At 36.0% G+C, this 17875-nt stretch overlaps 1 protein-coding gene across 1 annotated transcript in view; it reads right to left on the bottom strand.

Moving 5' to 3' along the window:
- The window catches only part of LOC136042346 (tachykinin-like peptides receptor 86C), a gene marked incomplete at its 5' end in the record, with an annotated part of 92817 nt that overhangs the window by 17329 nt on the left and 57613 nt on the right, over positions 1 to 17875 (bottom strand). Inside the window, 2 exon segments of the mRNA XM_065727314.1 lie at positions 6805 to 6908; positions 15732 to 15928. Coding sequence (XP_065583386.1) covers positions 6805 to 6908; positions 15732 to 15928 — 301 coding nt within the window.

Genomic DNA, 17875 nt, shown 5'->3' with positions numbered 1-17875 from the left:
TATTATCAAGAAATAGCATGGCTATTTACTTCCAGTTGAAAAAATATTTTAAATTTAATTTGCCAAGTAAGCCTGTGTATTTTTTATTATTTATTAGTACTGATTCAAACCTCAGAGAGAATGGATGCCATGTCATATTTACCCATTTAGACAAGAATACCTTTTAAAATTCAATGATATATCCGTATGTTTATTCTCCATGTTTAGTTAATCGTAACACGACTATTTGACATGTAAATCTTAATCAAGTTTTAAAAGTCGCTATTGCCTAGAGTTATTTATAAAATTGATGATAATTGGCTTGGTCTTTACTTTTAAGTAAAGACCAAGCAACGATTTAAATATGCATGTATCATGCTTAATTAGATGGATTTGTTTTAAATAACCAAACATATTTACTTTTCCCACAACTACTTATGATAAGTTTGAGGAGGGCTGGTCAATTTTTTGTAGGTTGTGGGAGGGTGCTTGAAGCCCCAAAAAAGTGTTCATTATGCTGAAAATTTTCAATTCTCAATGAGCCTCAGATAAATAGAGAAAGATGTTTAGAAAGGGGAAGGGTAAAAATTTTCTCTAATTTTCTTAAATCTCTGGGAATGTTTTTGTACTAAGCCTGTAATATGGAAGCTGCAGGATAACAACTCCTCTCTTATCGTGGAAATATTTTTCCTGTGTAGCATAAAAGATTATATTCCTATCCTTAACGGTCAAAGAGAGAGAGGCCTGACTAGCCTCACGAGTAACGTAAAAAAGAATTCCAGATGAGGGGGGTCGGGAATTAATTGCTTCTAAAAACTTAGTTTTCACCGGAATTTAAAGGGGAATATTTCTCGGTTTCCTAACTGACACATTCACCCTTTAGCTCCCTTGCTGGCGTCCATATCAGACATCCGTATAAAACAGATTTGCTTAGTAAACTCATCTTGAAAACGGTGGGAATGATAACCTTATAATCAATTTTGGCATTTTAGACCCCTCCCTATAAATATTTGAGGATTGTATTTTTTTCAGAAATAATTATCATTCCCGGATCTATATTTCTCGAATATTAAGCTTGAAAGTGAATAAATATGGGTTGAAAGAACGAGTAGTAGCTTCTCTCACATTAAAAAGAGCAAGGGTCGAACAGCGCATAGTAATACACTGCAAGTGAAGAGTGACCCTTGTCAATAGAAACCCAGGCTCTAAAAAAGATAACAAAGTTTTGATTAAAACATTCGGAACAGCAAAAACTATTATATTTGCTTATTCTGAATATGTAAAATGTATTAATTTTAAAGTTGATTACCAAAATCAAATAGTAAACCAAAATGTTTAGCATTTGAAATAGGATTTGAATTTCCCAAAAAGCGGGCACGATCTTGATGGAAATTATATAAATAAATGTAATATGTACAAGAACCCTGAATCCACTATCAACAAGACATGAAATATCTAATTGTTTCAGAGAAGAATGATCAAGGATATGACAAGCTATAGTTCATAGGGCTAAATTATTAAAAAAGAACCTGTTCTACTAAAAAACTTAAGATCTAGTACCATTTTTAAGCAACTCAAGACATCACGCTAAAGGAAATTGCCACATTCCAGAATTTCCGTCTGTTAAATATTTTACCTGAACATGACTGTGGACCAAATGTTATTGAACAGAAATGCTCAGAATAATTGAAAGCATATTTATAAACATCCTAGTCTCAGAGGTCCTAAAGGCGTGCAGAGTTCTATTCATCTCTGAGCAGAAACATTGCCCAAAAGAATGAACTGTTATTACAGACCATCATTCCGGTAAAATAACGGCTATAAAGCATTATCTATTCGGGAATTCTTTAAAGGTTGGCCTAATTGGTTCGGGAATTGGTTGGTCAATGCTTTCTCTTGTAGAGCAAGGTCCCTAGGCTGTACAAAGCGTTTCAGGCTCATGTTTTCAAACTTTAAATGAAAGGTGGTTCATTTAATTGATTAAATATTTAGAAGTTTATGGATTTAACCTCTTACCTCCCTCCATTAAAAAGAATATTAACTTAAAACGGACAGAAATTATTATGTATATGAGAGAGGTTGCTCCTCCTTAATATGCTCTCTTTACGGTATAGTTTGACTTCTTGTCTCCAATGCTTTAAGAGTAACTGCTCTAGAACAAGGGTGACTTATCAAACAGTTCGTGGTAACGAACTGTAGTAAGGAGCGATCCGGCTCAATAGTAACAAAAACTCTAAAAAATTGAATTATGATATCAATAGCTACATCAAAAGAATCGCATTTTAATGGTGATTTTAAATATATAAGTTTCATCAAGTTTAGTCTTAGCCATCAAAAGTTACGAGCCTGAGAAAATTTGCCTTATTTAGGAAAATAGGGGGAAACACCCCCTAAAAATCGTAGAAATTAGGGGGAAACACCATCAGATTCAGCGTATCAGAGAACCCTACTGTAGAAGTTTCAAGCTCCTATCTACAAAAATGTGGAATTTTGCATTTTTTGCCAGAAGACAAATCACGGGTGCGTGTTTATTTGTTTTTTTTTTTTGTTTTTTTTTTTCCCCAGGGGTCATCGTATCGACCAAGTGGTCTTAGAATGTCGCAAGAGGGCTCATTCTAACGGAAATGAAAAGTTCTAGTGCCCTTTTTAAGTGACCAAAAAAATTGGAGGGCATCTAGGCCCCCTCCCACGCTCATTTTTTTCCTAAAGTCAACGGATCAAAATTTTGAGATAGCCATTTTGTTTAGCATAGTCGAAAATCATAATAACTATGTTTTTGGGGATGACGTACTCCCCCACAGTCCCTGGGGGAGGGGTTGCAAGTTACAAACTTCAACCAGTTTTTACATATAATAATGGTTATTGGGAAGTGTACAGACGTTTTCAGGGGGATTTTTTTGGTTTTGGGGGTAGGGTTGAGGGAAGGGGCTATGTGGGAGAATTTTTCCTTGGAGAAATATGCCATAGGGAAAAAAATTCAATGAAAAGGGCGCAGGACGAATCTGGTCACGTTAGAAAAACGTCAAATTAAGAGCTTAATATACAATGCTGGGTGTTCGGAGCCTCTCTATTATGGAGTATAATTTGAAAATAACACAACTATACGAGCGATAAAACATATATACCACAACCATAACTCAACTAACGAAAGAACTGCCAAAAGATAACACAACTATAAAGCGAAAACAGGTGAAAACTAACGGGAAAATAAACGAACTAAGAGGTGGAAGGGGCCCAGAGAAAAAATATAATCCTTTTTCAATTTTGAGCCTGACTTCCGCAAAGGAGTAATAATGTCAGAAGCCCCGAAATACCGAATTATTTTCTTTTCAAACAGTTCGTGGTAAGGAACTGTAGTAAGGGGCGACCCGGCTCAATAGTAAACGAAACTCTAAAAAACGGAATTTTGATGCTAAAAGATTCATCAAAAGATTTGAATTTTTACGCTGATTCTAAATATATAAGTTTCAATTAATTTAATCTTTGTCATCAAAAGTTACGAGCCTGAGAAAATTTGCCCTATTTTGGAAAAAAGGGGGAAACATCCCTTAAAAGTCATAGAATCTTAACGAAAATCACACTATCGCATTCGGTATATCAGAGAACTCTATAGAAAAAATTTCAAGCTCCTATCTAAAAAATGTGGAATTTTGTATTTTTTGCCAGAAGACAAATCACGGGTGCGTGTTTATTTGTTTGTTTGTTTTTTTTCCCAGGGGTCATCTTATCGACCAAGTGGTCCTAGAATGTCGCGAGAGGGCTCATTCTAACGGAATTGAAAAGTTCTAGTGCCCTTTTTAAGTGACCAAAAAAATTGGAGGGCAAATAGGCCCCCTCCCATGCTCATTTTTTTCCAAAAGTCAACAGATTAAAATTTTAAGATAGCCATTTTGTTCAGCATAGTCGAAAACCATAATAACTATGTCTTTGGGAATGACTTACTCCCCCACAATCCCTGAGTGAGGGTCTGCAAGTTACAAACTTTGACCAGTGTTTACATATAGTAATAGTTATTGGGAAGTGTACAGACGTTTTCATGGGGATTTTTTGGTTTGGGGGGTGGGGTTGATGGGAGAGGGCTTTGTGGGAGGATCTTTCCTTTGAGGAATATGTCATGGGGGAAGAAAAATTCAATGAAAAGGGCGCAGGATTTTCTAGCATTACTATAAAAAAAACAATGAGAAAATAAACATGAAAACGTTTTTTCAAATGAAAGTAAGGAATAACATTGAAATTTAAAACGGACAGAGATTATTACGCATATGAGGGGTTCTAAAAATACTTTAGCATAAAGAGCGAGGTATTTAGGAGGAGATAAATACCTCGCTCTTTATGCTAAAATATTTTTAGTGATTTCAACTATTTATTCTACGGCCTTTTTGATTCATGGGTCATTCTTAAAGAATTGGGACAAAACTTGCGATTTAGTGTAAAGAGCGAGGTATTAACGAGGGTACAAACCCCCTCGTACACATAATAAAAATATAAGAATATAAAAGTTTGTTACGTATGTTAATTCTTAAGTTAAGTATATTTTTTACTAATAAAAACGTTCGTTGAATATTAAAAGTTCTAGTAGCCTTTTTAAGTAACCGAAAAATTGAAGGGCAGCTAGGCCTCCTTCCCCACCCCTTATTTCTCAAAATCGTCTGATCAAAACTAAGAGAAAGCCATTTAGCCAAAAAAAAAATTAATATACTAATTTCATTTCAATAATTTATGTGCGGAGAGCCAAAATCAAACATGCATTAATTCAAAAACGTTCAGAAATTAAATAAAAAAAACTAGTTTTTTTAACTGAAAGTAAGGAGCGACATTAAAACCTAAAACGAACAGAAATTACTCCATATATGAAATGGGTTGTCCCCTCCGCAGTCCTTCGCTCTTTACGCTAAAGTTTTTAATTGTTTTAAAAAGTAGAATTGTGGCAAAGAGTCAAACTTTAGCGTAAAGAGCGAGGGACTGCGGAGGGGACAACCCATTTCATATACGGAGTAATTTCTGTTCGTTTTAAGTTTTAATGTCGCTCCTTACTTTCAGTTAAAAAAACTAGTTTTTTTTATTTAATATAAATAATGGAAGAGGTCTATGACCGGCATTTGCTTTAGACAATACATTGTTAGTTAAAACATTTGGAAAAAACATTTTTAAAACCCATTTAACTCAACCTTTGTTCAAATCAATTCTGATTCAACTAACCTCCTCGTGGAATGCAGCCCCCAATTCACTCAGACTCATTTAATTCAAATTCCATGCAACTCAGCCCCCAATTCAATTCAGCTCCTGTAACAAGTTAGGCTAAATTGAACTGGGGGTGAATTTGCTGCAGTTGACCATATTTAAAAGAAAATATGTTGATAAATGAAAAGCAGGACTATTAGGTTTTTTATATTTGTGTTCTTGTCAAAAATCATAATTGCTTTTCTGACAGCGTGCCCCTATCCCCATAATGGTCCTAGGATATATAAGAAAAAATTGAAACAATGAAATTCCTAAAATGTTGACGATATCCAGAAGGAACTGTACAAATAAAACCAAGTGGTACCATTAAATTCCTCATTTTGTGTTCTTTCCAAATATCATGGTCACTATTCTGACAGTGCATTCCCCTTTTCCCCCTAACGGTACCATATATAGCCCCAGGATATACAGAACAAACTAGGAGATAACACACAAAAAAATCTTAATCTATTAATAGAGGTTGTTATCAAATCCTCACTTTTTCTTCAATTGTTATACACGTTTTTAAGTGACACCAAATAATACATAAATGTATAATAATAAATAAATGACAACAAAGTCATGTCATTGAACAATATTCAAATAATACTTATTAGCATTATGAAGAAAAACGATCATGATACTTGGAAGGAGCATATAATCCGGAATCTTGTCGCATTATTTTTCACTTATTGATATGTTTTCTTTGGATTTTGCCAACTACAGCAAATTTGCCCCACTAAACAAAGCCTAACTTATTTCAGGGGTCTGAGCTTAATAGGGTTGAGTTGCACAGGGTTTGAGTTATATGATGATCAAGTTAAATGAGGTTTGAACTGCGCGGGGTTGAGTTGGACGGGGACCGAGTTAAACGTGGGTTGAGGTGAGTGGGGTTGAGTTGGTTGGGGTTTGAGTTGAACGAGCTTCAGTTAAACATGGGTTAAGCTACACGAGAACCAATTGTAATTCTTCTTTAGTGATCGATATGCTCTACTACATTCATCTTCCAAAGAAAATCTATTGTTTTATTCTTCTTTGAAATACTGTTTAATTGTTTTCCTGATTAGATCATTTTCAGGCTATAATAAGCAGAAAATCAGTTTTTCATTTTATGTGTGTCAATGTGCTAATAAAAAGAAGCTACAAACAGTTTATCAGCCGTTTAAAGCTACAATTTAGGATCTTGCTCCTTTATTGGTCCCCCTTTTGTACATAATTAAAATTGGTATATTTTTTCTATGCTTTGTTCCCTGCCTCTTCCTTGATGAGACCCTTGTCGGGTTTACGTTGTATTTCACAGGAAATAGCCTACTTTCTGTTTTCAGATGTACATACTTACTTATATGTTTGTTATTCATAGTATTTGCTGTATGCAGAACAACTGAATTCGATGGTATGTCCTCTCAAAGCTCTTAAAAATTTAAAGATAAATAACCCAAAGCAAACTTTTGTCGATGTTAGTAAAGAGTAAGACCCCGTAGAGCTACTATACTCTTAATTCTAAAAATAAAATTACAAGACTCAATACCAATTAGAACTTTCTTTTTCTTTTCTTCTTTTTTGTTTTGTTTCAATGGTAATGGAAACTAGTGCTAATTCTCTTACATTGAACTGACTTTGTGTATCGAAGTGTCATGTTGTTTTCTCTGTTCCAACTAACTTCTGGCAACTTTCCTAATGACAGTAAGCACTTGAAATGTTGTCGAAACCTGAAAATGACAGAAAAGTTACTTCGATATTTTAAAGTCTAACAGTAGGAACACGAAACTTCGTTTCTAGAACTTACATCCTTGGATAAAGGAGACCCAAAAGAAGAAGGAATAATCGAAAAAAAATAATGCTTCCCCTAAAATGGGACCCAGAAAAGGGCTAGAGAAGGGCAAAATTTTTTCACTAGTCACTTTGTATTGAAGAGGTTCTTAAAAGAACTTATAAAGGGGCTTATTCGATAGGAAACTGGAAGTTCCAGGGCTCGTTTATAAGGTTCGAAAGTGATTCTAGAGCAACCACTCTCTCTTCCATTCATTTTTATGCTATCCATCCCCTCCCTGTAACACCCATGACAGTGGATCAAAATTTTTTGATATTCATTTTATTTAAAAGGTCATAAGAGAGTGTCTCCAGTGTCAAAATAACCCGCAACAGCCCCAGAGAATTGGCCCTAAACTATGTTTATTATCCCTTGTACACAAATAGGTTTCAGTTGAAAAGGTGTCCATGTTTAGTCTTAGTTTTTCGATCAGCTATGAGCTCTTATTGGTCGCTCACTAGGAAAGGATTCCCAGAGTTTCTCAAGGCATACGCTGGAGACAAAACACGTACCTGAGTAAATCAAAAGATGCTATGTGCACCCAAGTCTTATAGTTTATCTGCAATGTTACAGGAATAAATTTAGAGATCGCGTTGATACTTTCAGGGAGCACTGAGGGGGAGACATGTAGGTGTTAAACCATGACTTGGGGAAGGTGCAGAGTATTGGAAGAGTACATTGTATATGCGATATCTCGAAAACAGCTTGGGGGATGGAGTTGAAGCTTTCAGTTAGCGCCAGAGAAGAAACTGGGAAGGGACAGGGGGACTTCAAATTTTATATTGGAGGGAAAGGGGCTAAAAAGATATGTTTCCACCCAAGCGTTTTTGCTCTATAAACAGTTTTGAGAATTAGAATTTATTCATGTCCTGGTACCAAGGTAAATCAAAGGACTCTGTGTAGTATAAGGCTATTAAACTAGTGTGGTTACGTTAACTTAGGAATGGCTTGGGGTATCTAGAAGAAACTTTCAGAGAGTGCTAGGGGGCCAAGTGAACCTCATATTACACCTTGAAGGGAGGAAACAGAGGGAGGAGGCCAAAATTATTTTTTCTACAACAATAAAGTTTTTTTACAGTATACTTCTATCGGACGTATATTCTGTTCGTGGTTTAGCTTCAATATAAATTGAAAGAAACTTTGTGTTGCCAGGTGATCGAGACACCGTATTTTCAATATTCTGGGAACTGCTATTGGTATCAAGTTGAAACCTCCAGGGAGCTTTTTTAGGGGGTAAGAAAAACAATGGATCTCAAATGTTGACTTTGGGGTAGGGGCAAAGGCTAATGGTATTTGGATTGGTTTGCAGTTTATTTGAAATCTTTGGCCCTAAGAAGCCCTCTTGGACCAGAATCTAATCCCGATGAAGTAGCGATGTAGAGCAAAAGAAACCATGTGTACTCGGATTATCTCAGGAACAATTCGAGGTATCTGAGATTTTCAAAAGATTTACATCGAAGTTTTGGAGGTAAATCAACTTAATTTTTTGGACGGTTGGGGATTCGAAGACGGAAGGAGATTTCGTATTTTAGGAGGAGGGGGTTGATCTGTATTTTAAATTTACGTTATATTTTCCCTCTCGAATACGCTTGAAAATTACTTGTTATTCATTAGGGCATGTAGATAGGAATAGGCAGACCTGAGTTAATACTAAAATACTTTGAAGATTGGTTGTATCCATACGTGACACCCAAAATTGGGTCAACAATTTGGAGTCTTAAATTAACTTAAAAGTCTAAGCTATTGAAATTTTTTTTTATTGATTTGTGCCACCCAAAATAGGTCTAATTTGCCCTGTCTCCGATCGGCTAGCATCTTACTGGGTACGCATGCTGGGCCAAAGAAATCTAAAAGGAAAAGCATATTTTGAGTTAACAACCCACCATGACATATATTGTGAGGGAGGGGAAAGAGTGGATGTAGCACCTACCTTACTTGTAGATCTTCTTTAACTTCTTTAACTTCTTACTTGAGATCTAATTTTGTTGTTGTGTTGTTGTTGATAATATGACAAATAAAAACACACTTCAAATAGAACTTGTTACCAGTAGAGTGTCAATAACGCTTTTGATTTTAAAGGGCATTATTCCCTCCCCTGTCAGTGGTAATTTCTGTTTTAAAACTTGTTTTAAGTTAGAAATTAAATAAAAAAAATTGTTTTTTTGTACCGTAAAGTAAGGAGTGACATTAAAACTTAAAACGAACAGAAATTACTTCGTATATGAAAGGGGCTGCTTCCTCATCAACGCCCCGCTCTTTACGCTAAAGTTAACTCTACTTTTTAAAACAGTGAAAAACTTTAGCGTAAAGAGCGGGGCGTTGATGAGGAAGTAGCCCCTTTCATATACGAAGTAATTTCTGTTCGTTTTAAGTTTTAATGTCGCTCCTTACTTTCCGTTAAAAAAAACTTGTTTTTCTTATTTAATTTCTGAATGTTTTTGAATCAATGCATGTTTTGATTTTGGATCTCCGCAGACGAATAATTAAAACGAAATTTGCATATTTATTTTTTTGGCTAAGTGGCTTTCTCATAGATTTGATCGAATGATTTTGAGAAAAAAAGGAGCGAGGGAAGAGGCCTAGTTGATCTCCGATTTTTGGTTACTTAAAAAGGCAACTAGGACTTTTAATTTCTTACGAATGTTTTTATTAGTATAAGATATACGTAACTTACAAATTAGCTTACGTAACGAACTTCTGTATTCTCATGTTTTTATTACGTATATGAGGGGGTTCACCCCCTCGTCAGTACCTCGCTCTTTACACAAAAGTTTAAATTTTGTCCCAATTTCTTGGTGAGCCCATCATAAGCGTAATAATTTCTGTTCGTTTCAAGTTTTAATGCTTCTCCTTACTTTCAGTTGAAAAACTTTTTCATATTTTTTTTATTGTTTTTTTTTTTTTAATAATGCTAGAAATTCCTGCGCTCCCTTCATGAAACTTTTCTTCCCCCATGACAAAATACTCCAAGGAAAGTTCCCCCAACATATCCTCCTCTTCTCAACCCACCCCAACCTAAAAATACCCCAGAAAACGTCTGTACACTTCCAAATAACCATTACTATATGTAAGCACTGGGCAAAGTTTGTAACTTGTGGCCCCTCCCACGGGAACTGTGGGGGAGTAAGTCGTCCCCAAAGATATAGTTATAAGGTTTTTTGACTAAGTTGAATAAAATGGCTATCTAAGAATTTTGATCCGGTTACTTTGGAAAAATAATTAGCGCGGGAGTGGGCCTAGGTGCCCTCTAATTTATTTGGTCACTTAAAAAGGGCACTAGAACTTTTCATTTCCGTTAGAATGAGCCCTCTCGCAACATTCTAGGACCACTGGGTCGATACGATCACCCATGTAAAAAAAACAAACAAACAAATAAACACGCATCCGTGATCTGCCTTCTGGCAAAAAATACAAAATACCACATTTTTGTAGATAGGAGCTTGAAACTTCTACAATAGGGTTCTCAGATACGCTGAATCTGATGGTGTGATTTTCGTTAAGATTTCATGACTTTTAGGGGTTGTTTTCCCCTATTTTCTAAAATAAGGCAAATTTTCCCAGGCTCGTAACTTTTGATAGGTAAGATTAAACTTGAATGAAACTTGTATATTTAAAATCAGCATTAAAGTGCAATTTTTTTTATGTAGCCATTGGTATCAAAATTCCATCTTTTAGAGTTTCGGTTACTATTGAGCCGGGTCGCTCCTTACTACAGTTCGTTACCATGGACTGTTTGATTGTTATATAACTATACTATACAAGCCCCCCCCCCACGCGCGTAAGTCGTTACACGCCATATTACTTACGCGCCATTGTAGTTGTGTCCCTGTGTCCCACCTGTGAATATATATATATATATATATATATATTTATATATATATATATATATATATATATATATATATATATATATATATATATATATATATTTATATATATATATATATGTTTTTAACTACGTAAAACTTGCGAATATACAACATTCTTCGATGTCCCATTGCCTGTGCATAAAAATAGATTGTCAGGTTTACCGACTCTTGAACATGCAACATATAACTGTCCATGGGAAAAACAATCCGTATTCAGATCTATACCTCATGATCCTAATGATTGCCCTTGAGCTTTGTTGATGGTGATTGCTAACCGAACATTCCCTGTGTCGCCGTCGTCATTTATATATCCCCCTGTGCCCCCCGGCGTCCCCGTTGTAGTTGTGTCCCTGTGTCCCGGTGGTCATTTATATTCCCTGTGTCCCGGTCGTCATTTGTGTCCCGGTGTTCCAGTCTGTAATTTCTCTTTGAGTGGCCCGGTCGTCATTTATATTCCCTGTGTCCCGGTGTCCCGGTCGTCATTTGTGTCCCGGTCTGTATATACATTCGTTTTTGAATTGGTCTTTTTTTTAGCTTTTAGTTTTTTACCTTTTTTTGTTTTTTTTTTAGTTATACCTCGTGATTCTAATGATTGCCCTTGAGCTTTGTTGGTGGTGATTGCTAATCGAACATTCCATGTGTTTGTGTCGTCATTTACATATCCCCTGTGCCCCCCGGCGTCCCCGTTGTAGTTGTGTCTCTGTGTCCCGGTCGTCATTTATATTCCCTGTGTCCCGGTCGTTAGCTCTTTACTTCACTTTTTAAAACTTCTTTGTTCGGAAATGTTTTGTGGTCATTTTCTATTTGTTTTTATTAACACGTTTTTCATTGATTAGTAAAGAGAATGTTTGAAAATCTTTACTTCAATTTTTCTGCTAAAGAATTAAGAACTTGGCTTGCTACTTATATCTTGGACAAACTTTTGCAGTCGATTTTAATAAAAATCTTATAACAGAGTTTTGGATGGATGAAGAGGGAAAATAAAATTCAAGTTGGTGGATAATATGCATAATTATTTGGGTCACTATGGGGCTGAAGCCATCCTGACCCCCCTGCTGCTTTAACCTTGAATGTAAACTAACATTCATCAACCGATTTTTACAAATATTTTATTTTGTTTGAGTACTTGTTGTTAATTTGAATAAATAAATTTTAAGCTTATGAATAAAAAGATTTCTCATTTTTTGTTTAAAAGATAAAAATAAGAAGAAGTGAACGTCAAGATAATACAACAAGATTGTTTCCTAAGTGAGGTTCCCTTGTTTCTGAAATTTAAATTGAGGTGCGTTCATTGCATGACATTTTAAAAGTCCATAAACAAATGAAACAAAATATTTAGCACTAAGAACCAATAGAACCACATCCTTCTTCTAAAACTTATTGTCCTTGGTTATCCCCATTGGTCCTCAAAGTCAAATTTAGGACCTCTTTGATCCCCCTTGCTTCCAATATTCCTTAAAGTTTCCTCAAATTCCCCTTACTGAAAGTTTCAACTGGGTTACTTGAGCCTTTAATTTCCTTTCCCGAGATACTACAAGTTTGGTAATTCGATAACTCCAGTGAATATACTGTCTTTCAATTTAGATTTACCATTTCTCCCAACTAAAATTTAATGTCAACTTCCCCAGATATTCCCTTAAAATTTCATTTAATATCCTGAGCCATTCCTGAGATACTGCATATACGTCATACAGACAAGTTGACTGCACTTAGTGCCTTTTGATCTACCTAGCTACTTAAAATTGCCTAGATTATAAATCAGACCGGAGCTTATAGTGCAAAATAGAATTTACGTATGGATTTGGGACGAACTGATTAACCCAATCCTTATCCCTAAATAATATGAAAAAAACTTCGTTTTCTTAAAGAGTTAAAGAGGCTGCGTACCTAAGTCGAACCTTAAAACGTACAGGAATTAGGAGAGGCAGTTGAGGGGCTGCCGCCCCCCAAACCCCCCACATAAACCCCAACCCCCCCGCTTTTAAAGACTCTTTTGTACAGGTTTTTTGTTGTGGGGGCTGCCGCCCACCTAAACCCCCCGCTCTTGGCTTCGGAAAGGCCCTCTTTTAATTAACAAAACAAAAAACCTGTACAAAAGAGTCTTAAAAAGCGGGGGGGTTGGGGGGAGGCAGCCCCCCAACTGCCTCTCCTAATTCCTGTACGTTTTGAGGTTCGACTTTGGGACGCAGCCTCTTTAACTCTTTAAGAAAACGAAGTTTTTTTCATATTATTTCTGTACGTTTTTCTACAATCCATGGTGGATGTGATTTAATAATTCCTGTACTCCTCGTACAGGAATTAGGACTGCCTCTCCTAATTCCTGTACGTTTTAAGGTTCGACTTTGGGACGCAGCCTCTTTAACTCTTTAAGAAAACGAAGTTTTTTTCATATTTTGTGAAAAAAAACCGCCCGATAAGGGACTTGAACCCTTGACCTTAGGATTAAAAGTTCCACGCTCTACCGACTGAGCTAACCGGGCATGTTTGAAGTCGAAATACCTGCATGTGTATAAATATAACTTTTAAATAACTTTTAAGAATTTCAAAAATTAACATGGGCTCTTATGGGGAAATGGGTTTTTCTATGCTAGAAAATCGGGGGGTTAAGATTTTCCGACGAAACTTTCCAGGAAAATTACTCGGAGAATTCCGCGTCGAATGAGTCTTCGTACACCCAGATCCGATGTCGGCTGTGACCCGTAGGCGTGGCAGAAAAAAAAACAAAAGGAGAACATGAACATTAAGTGGCTTATGCGTGGTTTCTGGAAAACAGGGAAGGAGTTATCGGATCGAGCTGAAATTTCGCGGATAAGCTCCTGGGCCCTAGGGGACCTTAACTTGTGAATTTCAGCCCGATCGGACAACGTTAAAGGGGGGTGGGGTTGGGGGGTCGAAACTTTCGGCCAGATTTTCCCTATGAAGGAAAAGTCAGAGGGGGATGAAATTTGGCAGGTTTCTTAGTTGGAGCTTGGGCTACGAAATGCATCCCTCTGCGACCTCTGGAACCGAAGATCGCTTAGCATTGTCTTGGTTCGCCTCTTTAAAGAGGCACGAGTGTGCCTCCTTGATAATAAAAGGGCTCAACCGAAATATAACTAATAAGGAGCAAAGAGTTTTAAGGTCAATTTTGAGACTTCCTCTTGTTCCCAACAGAATATGCAATTTCCTTAGCCTGGAGAATCACCTCCGAAAGGTTCAAGCTAAGCACAGACCAGAGATAAAACATGAACATCTTTTCCATTACAAGATTATGTGTAAAGAATGGGTAACTTCCATAACTTACGACACTTGTCCCTGAGGTTATATTGGTTATGTCATGTTCGGAGACTAATTTGTTGAACAATTCAACAATTTTGAAAAAAAGCTATGTCAAAATTTTTATCCGATATGAAGGTTGCACAGGAAAAAGGGACTTAGGAAATGGCTTTTCGTCCTCTAATCACTTTCGATTCTTAAAAAGGGCACTAAAACTCTTAGCGCCCTATTTTCAGTGACTCATTTCTGATCTGGGGACATTGCAGACATCATCACTTAGTGTCTTTTAAATAGACACCAAAGTTTCAACTTAGAACACTATGTTCCTTGGATGTTACTGGTAAGTCCTTTTGACAACCTGGATGCATAGTTGTTTTTATTTAGGTAAACATTCCCTATAGCATTCTCTGAAGGTCCTCACTTAATACCCTTATCCAGTCGTGAGACCTTGCAGACAGACCTTTCCGACAACCAAGATGCACATAGTATCTTCTTCTGATTTAATTTAATACCCCCTTAACGTTTACTGAAAGTTTCAACTAAATCCCCTCGGCCATTCCTGAAATATTTAAGATATGCCCTTTTGAGAACAAGATGCACACAATGCCTTTTGATTTACTTCCAAAATCCCCTCGAATATAGGCTGAATGTTACACCTTAATACCATTGGCTTTTTTTGTGCCTCTAGGATCAAACATCCCCGCCCTAATCCCAATTATAAAACCTCGATGTAAACAATAGGAACGTGCATAAATTACAGCGGTTTGCCAAGGGGCCGTGGGTGATCTGCCTTTGGGGCATTAATATGCCCGCCTATGATTAGGCATATTAAATGGACTTTTCGACATTTTTAAACCAAATGGCAATCTCGAAGTTTTGATCGGTTATCTTTTTATTGGGGAGGGTTGCTAAAAATGGCTCGGGAGGGAGACTAGATGCTCCCAACCACTTTCGACGCTTAAAAAGAGCACTGAAACTTCCAATTTCTAATCGCACGATTCCTCTCTGAGGTTTTACGACCATTCCTTCCATGAGAAGGGGCAAGGTTAAAAAGAGAAAAATACTTTAAAGCATTATCTCTCTTTACGGAGGCAGCGCAATAGGCCCGCCTAGATTGTAGTATTTGGTATTTTTATGTTTGATTATTCCTTTTAATTTCTGTTCTTTGTATTCAGTTTGAATTATTATATGGCTTATTCATACTCTTCTTAGGCTTTAATGTAGCTCTTTAGTTTTCTGTAAAAAAAACTCATTTTTTATAAAACATCATTTAAGTTAGTTACAATTAGTATCATTGAATATTGATGATGCTTAGTGCGTTTAGTAGGTGCATTTGTAGACAAAAACCACTTTCATATCATACCAGATGTAATTCTATTTCTTATGTATCCAAATGAAGTAGCTTAATTAAGAAATACGCTTAAAATTCTACGGACTTTTTTTCAGTCTAAGTTTTCCAAATAAGTGTTCCCTCCTGAAAAACTTTAAACCTGATTTTACTCTTCTGAGATAGTATAAAGCGTCAGATACATCTATTAATTATAACTATGATTAAATAATACCAAACATATGGTAGAATAATAGAGGTTTTTAAATACCTTGTATTCATGGCATAATATAATAGAGGATTAATCATTGCGTTTGACATTGCCAACCAGTAGACAGCAAGATATACATGTTTGACATATGTAGTTCCAAGAAACTCTGGATCATGGTATTGATAAATAAAATAAATGTGATAGGGAAGCCAGCATATCGTGAACACAGCAACTAAAATGATGAACATCCTCACAATCTGAAAATTTAAATCGTTTGTTCAAAGATTGGTTTTGGTTTTTAACTTTCTTTATAACAATTTGTAAAGTTAAAAAAGACTGCAGCAGGTGATAAGTCATTTTCAATCAGTCTCTTTAACAAGTTCAGTTCTAATAATCATCAAAAGGATAAGAAAGGATAAAGAGCCTCCAGAGCCATGGATGACGCATAGGGCCCAAATTGACGTTTCAGTTGCTAGGTCTTTTTCAACGGGAATATAACTTTGAAGACCACACTGCCTTTCCATGACGAAAGTAAAACAGTTCAAAATAGGGATGAAACCTTTTTTTGACAGTGAATAGATATAGGATTATTTAACTAGATATTTCGAGCACATACACAGTGTTCATCATCAGCTTTACTGCTGATGATGAACAGTGTATATGTGTTCGAAATATCTAGTTAAATAATTTTATATCTATTCACTGTCACTAAAAAGGCTTCATCCCTATTTTGAACTGTTTTACTTTCAACGGTTAGCAAGCCTGCTGCTCAACCTTGCGTAAGCGAGAATCGATCCTTGGGCCCCGCATTGCTAAGAAGAGCATCAATCAAATGTACTGCCACATAATCATCATCAAAACAAATGCAAGATATTGTCAGAATTTGTCTTTTTTGAGCCTTCGAATTGGCTTGGTCATCTTATTTTCTACCTCAAAAGTAAGGAATGATTTACACCATTACGCTTTATATTCAACCGGGTCTTTCTTGGAATTATTTGGTCATGAAGAGTTGTAAAACTTTCATCTAGACGCAGCATTTTGTCTCTAACAAAACCATGAGGGTGCCCGATTTGGATCTTGTGTTAGAGGTTTTTATGGTCATTCGACGATCTTATCCCTAGCCTGTAACCACTTTCATCCTGCTTCTAACTTCATACTATGGGCTTTTCTTTTCTAATCTTAACTTTCCTTTTAATTGGCCTTATATAGTTTTTATTAAATTGTCAGCTGTTATGTACTTTATCGTACTCGAGTCAGCTTAGTTGTGGTAGTACGTAACGCGATATGTGACATATTTCTTAGTGTGAAACTTATAGCATTGACTATCTGCCTAATAGACACAAAATACTATAATGTGAAATTTAAATATGAAATTCATAGCCCACGTTCTCAAACTTAAAGGTCTTCTTGACTGGTTGAACACATTTGACCGTGTGTTATTTGTTATTCAGGAACCATTTTTTTCGCACAAAAAGAAAATTTTTTCAATAAAAGTTGAAACACCCAGACCACATTTTTTTCCCTCTACACTCCTCTTCTAAAAGTGTTGTCTTAATTTAAGGTTAAAAAATATATTTTAAGCGTTTTTTCTTTTACAATTATATCATTGAATGCACAAAAATTGTTGATTTTATGTTAAACCGTTAATTCACTATTATTAGTTCTTCCCAGTTACGTCGATTTTTATGAATATTCTATAATTTTTTTTTCTGTTAATGTTTTGAAAAATAAAATCCACTACGTTCAGAATGTATATCTTATTCAATTCAACAAACTAATGCTCAAGCCGTATGGTGGGTCGGAGAGGGAAAGGAAGCAATACCACTTTTATTCCCAAGACATGGCTATTGTTAGGAAGTTCTTATTGCACTTGGCATTTACCAAGTGACATATAGTGATCGCAATTTCTGTTGGTCTGTCTGTCTGTCGTTCCCGGTTTTGCTGGTTTGGGCACTTCCAGATAAGGCAGGACGATGAAATATGGCAGGCATATCAGGGACTAGATCAAATTAAACTAGAAATAGCCGTTTCTCCGAATAGACCATCTGGGAGGGATGGGGGAACGGTTAATTCGGAAAAAATTAGAAAAAATGATATATTTTAAAATTTCAAACGAGTGATTGGATCTTAATGAAATTTGATAATTAGAAGGATACTGCGTCTCAGAGATCTTATTTTAAATCTTGATCGGATCTGGTGACATT

The sequence above is a fragment of the Artemia franciscana genome, unplaced genomic scaffold, assembly GCF_032884065.1.
Source record: "Artemia franciscana unplaced genomic scaffold, ASM3288406v1 Scaffold_1156, whole genome shotgun sequence".
NCBI lineage: Eukaryota > Metazoa > Arthropoda > Branchiopoda > Anostraca > Artemiidae > Artemia > Artemia franciscana.
Note: the sequence above shows the minus strand (reverse complement) of the source record. Positions and strands in the feature narration are given on the sequence as shown.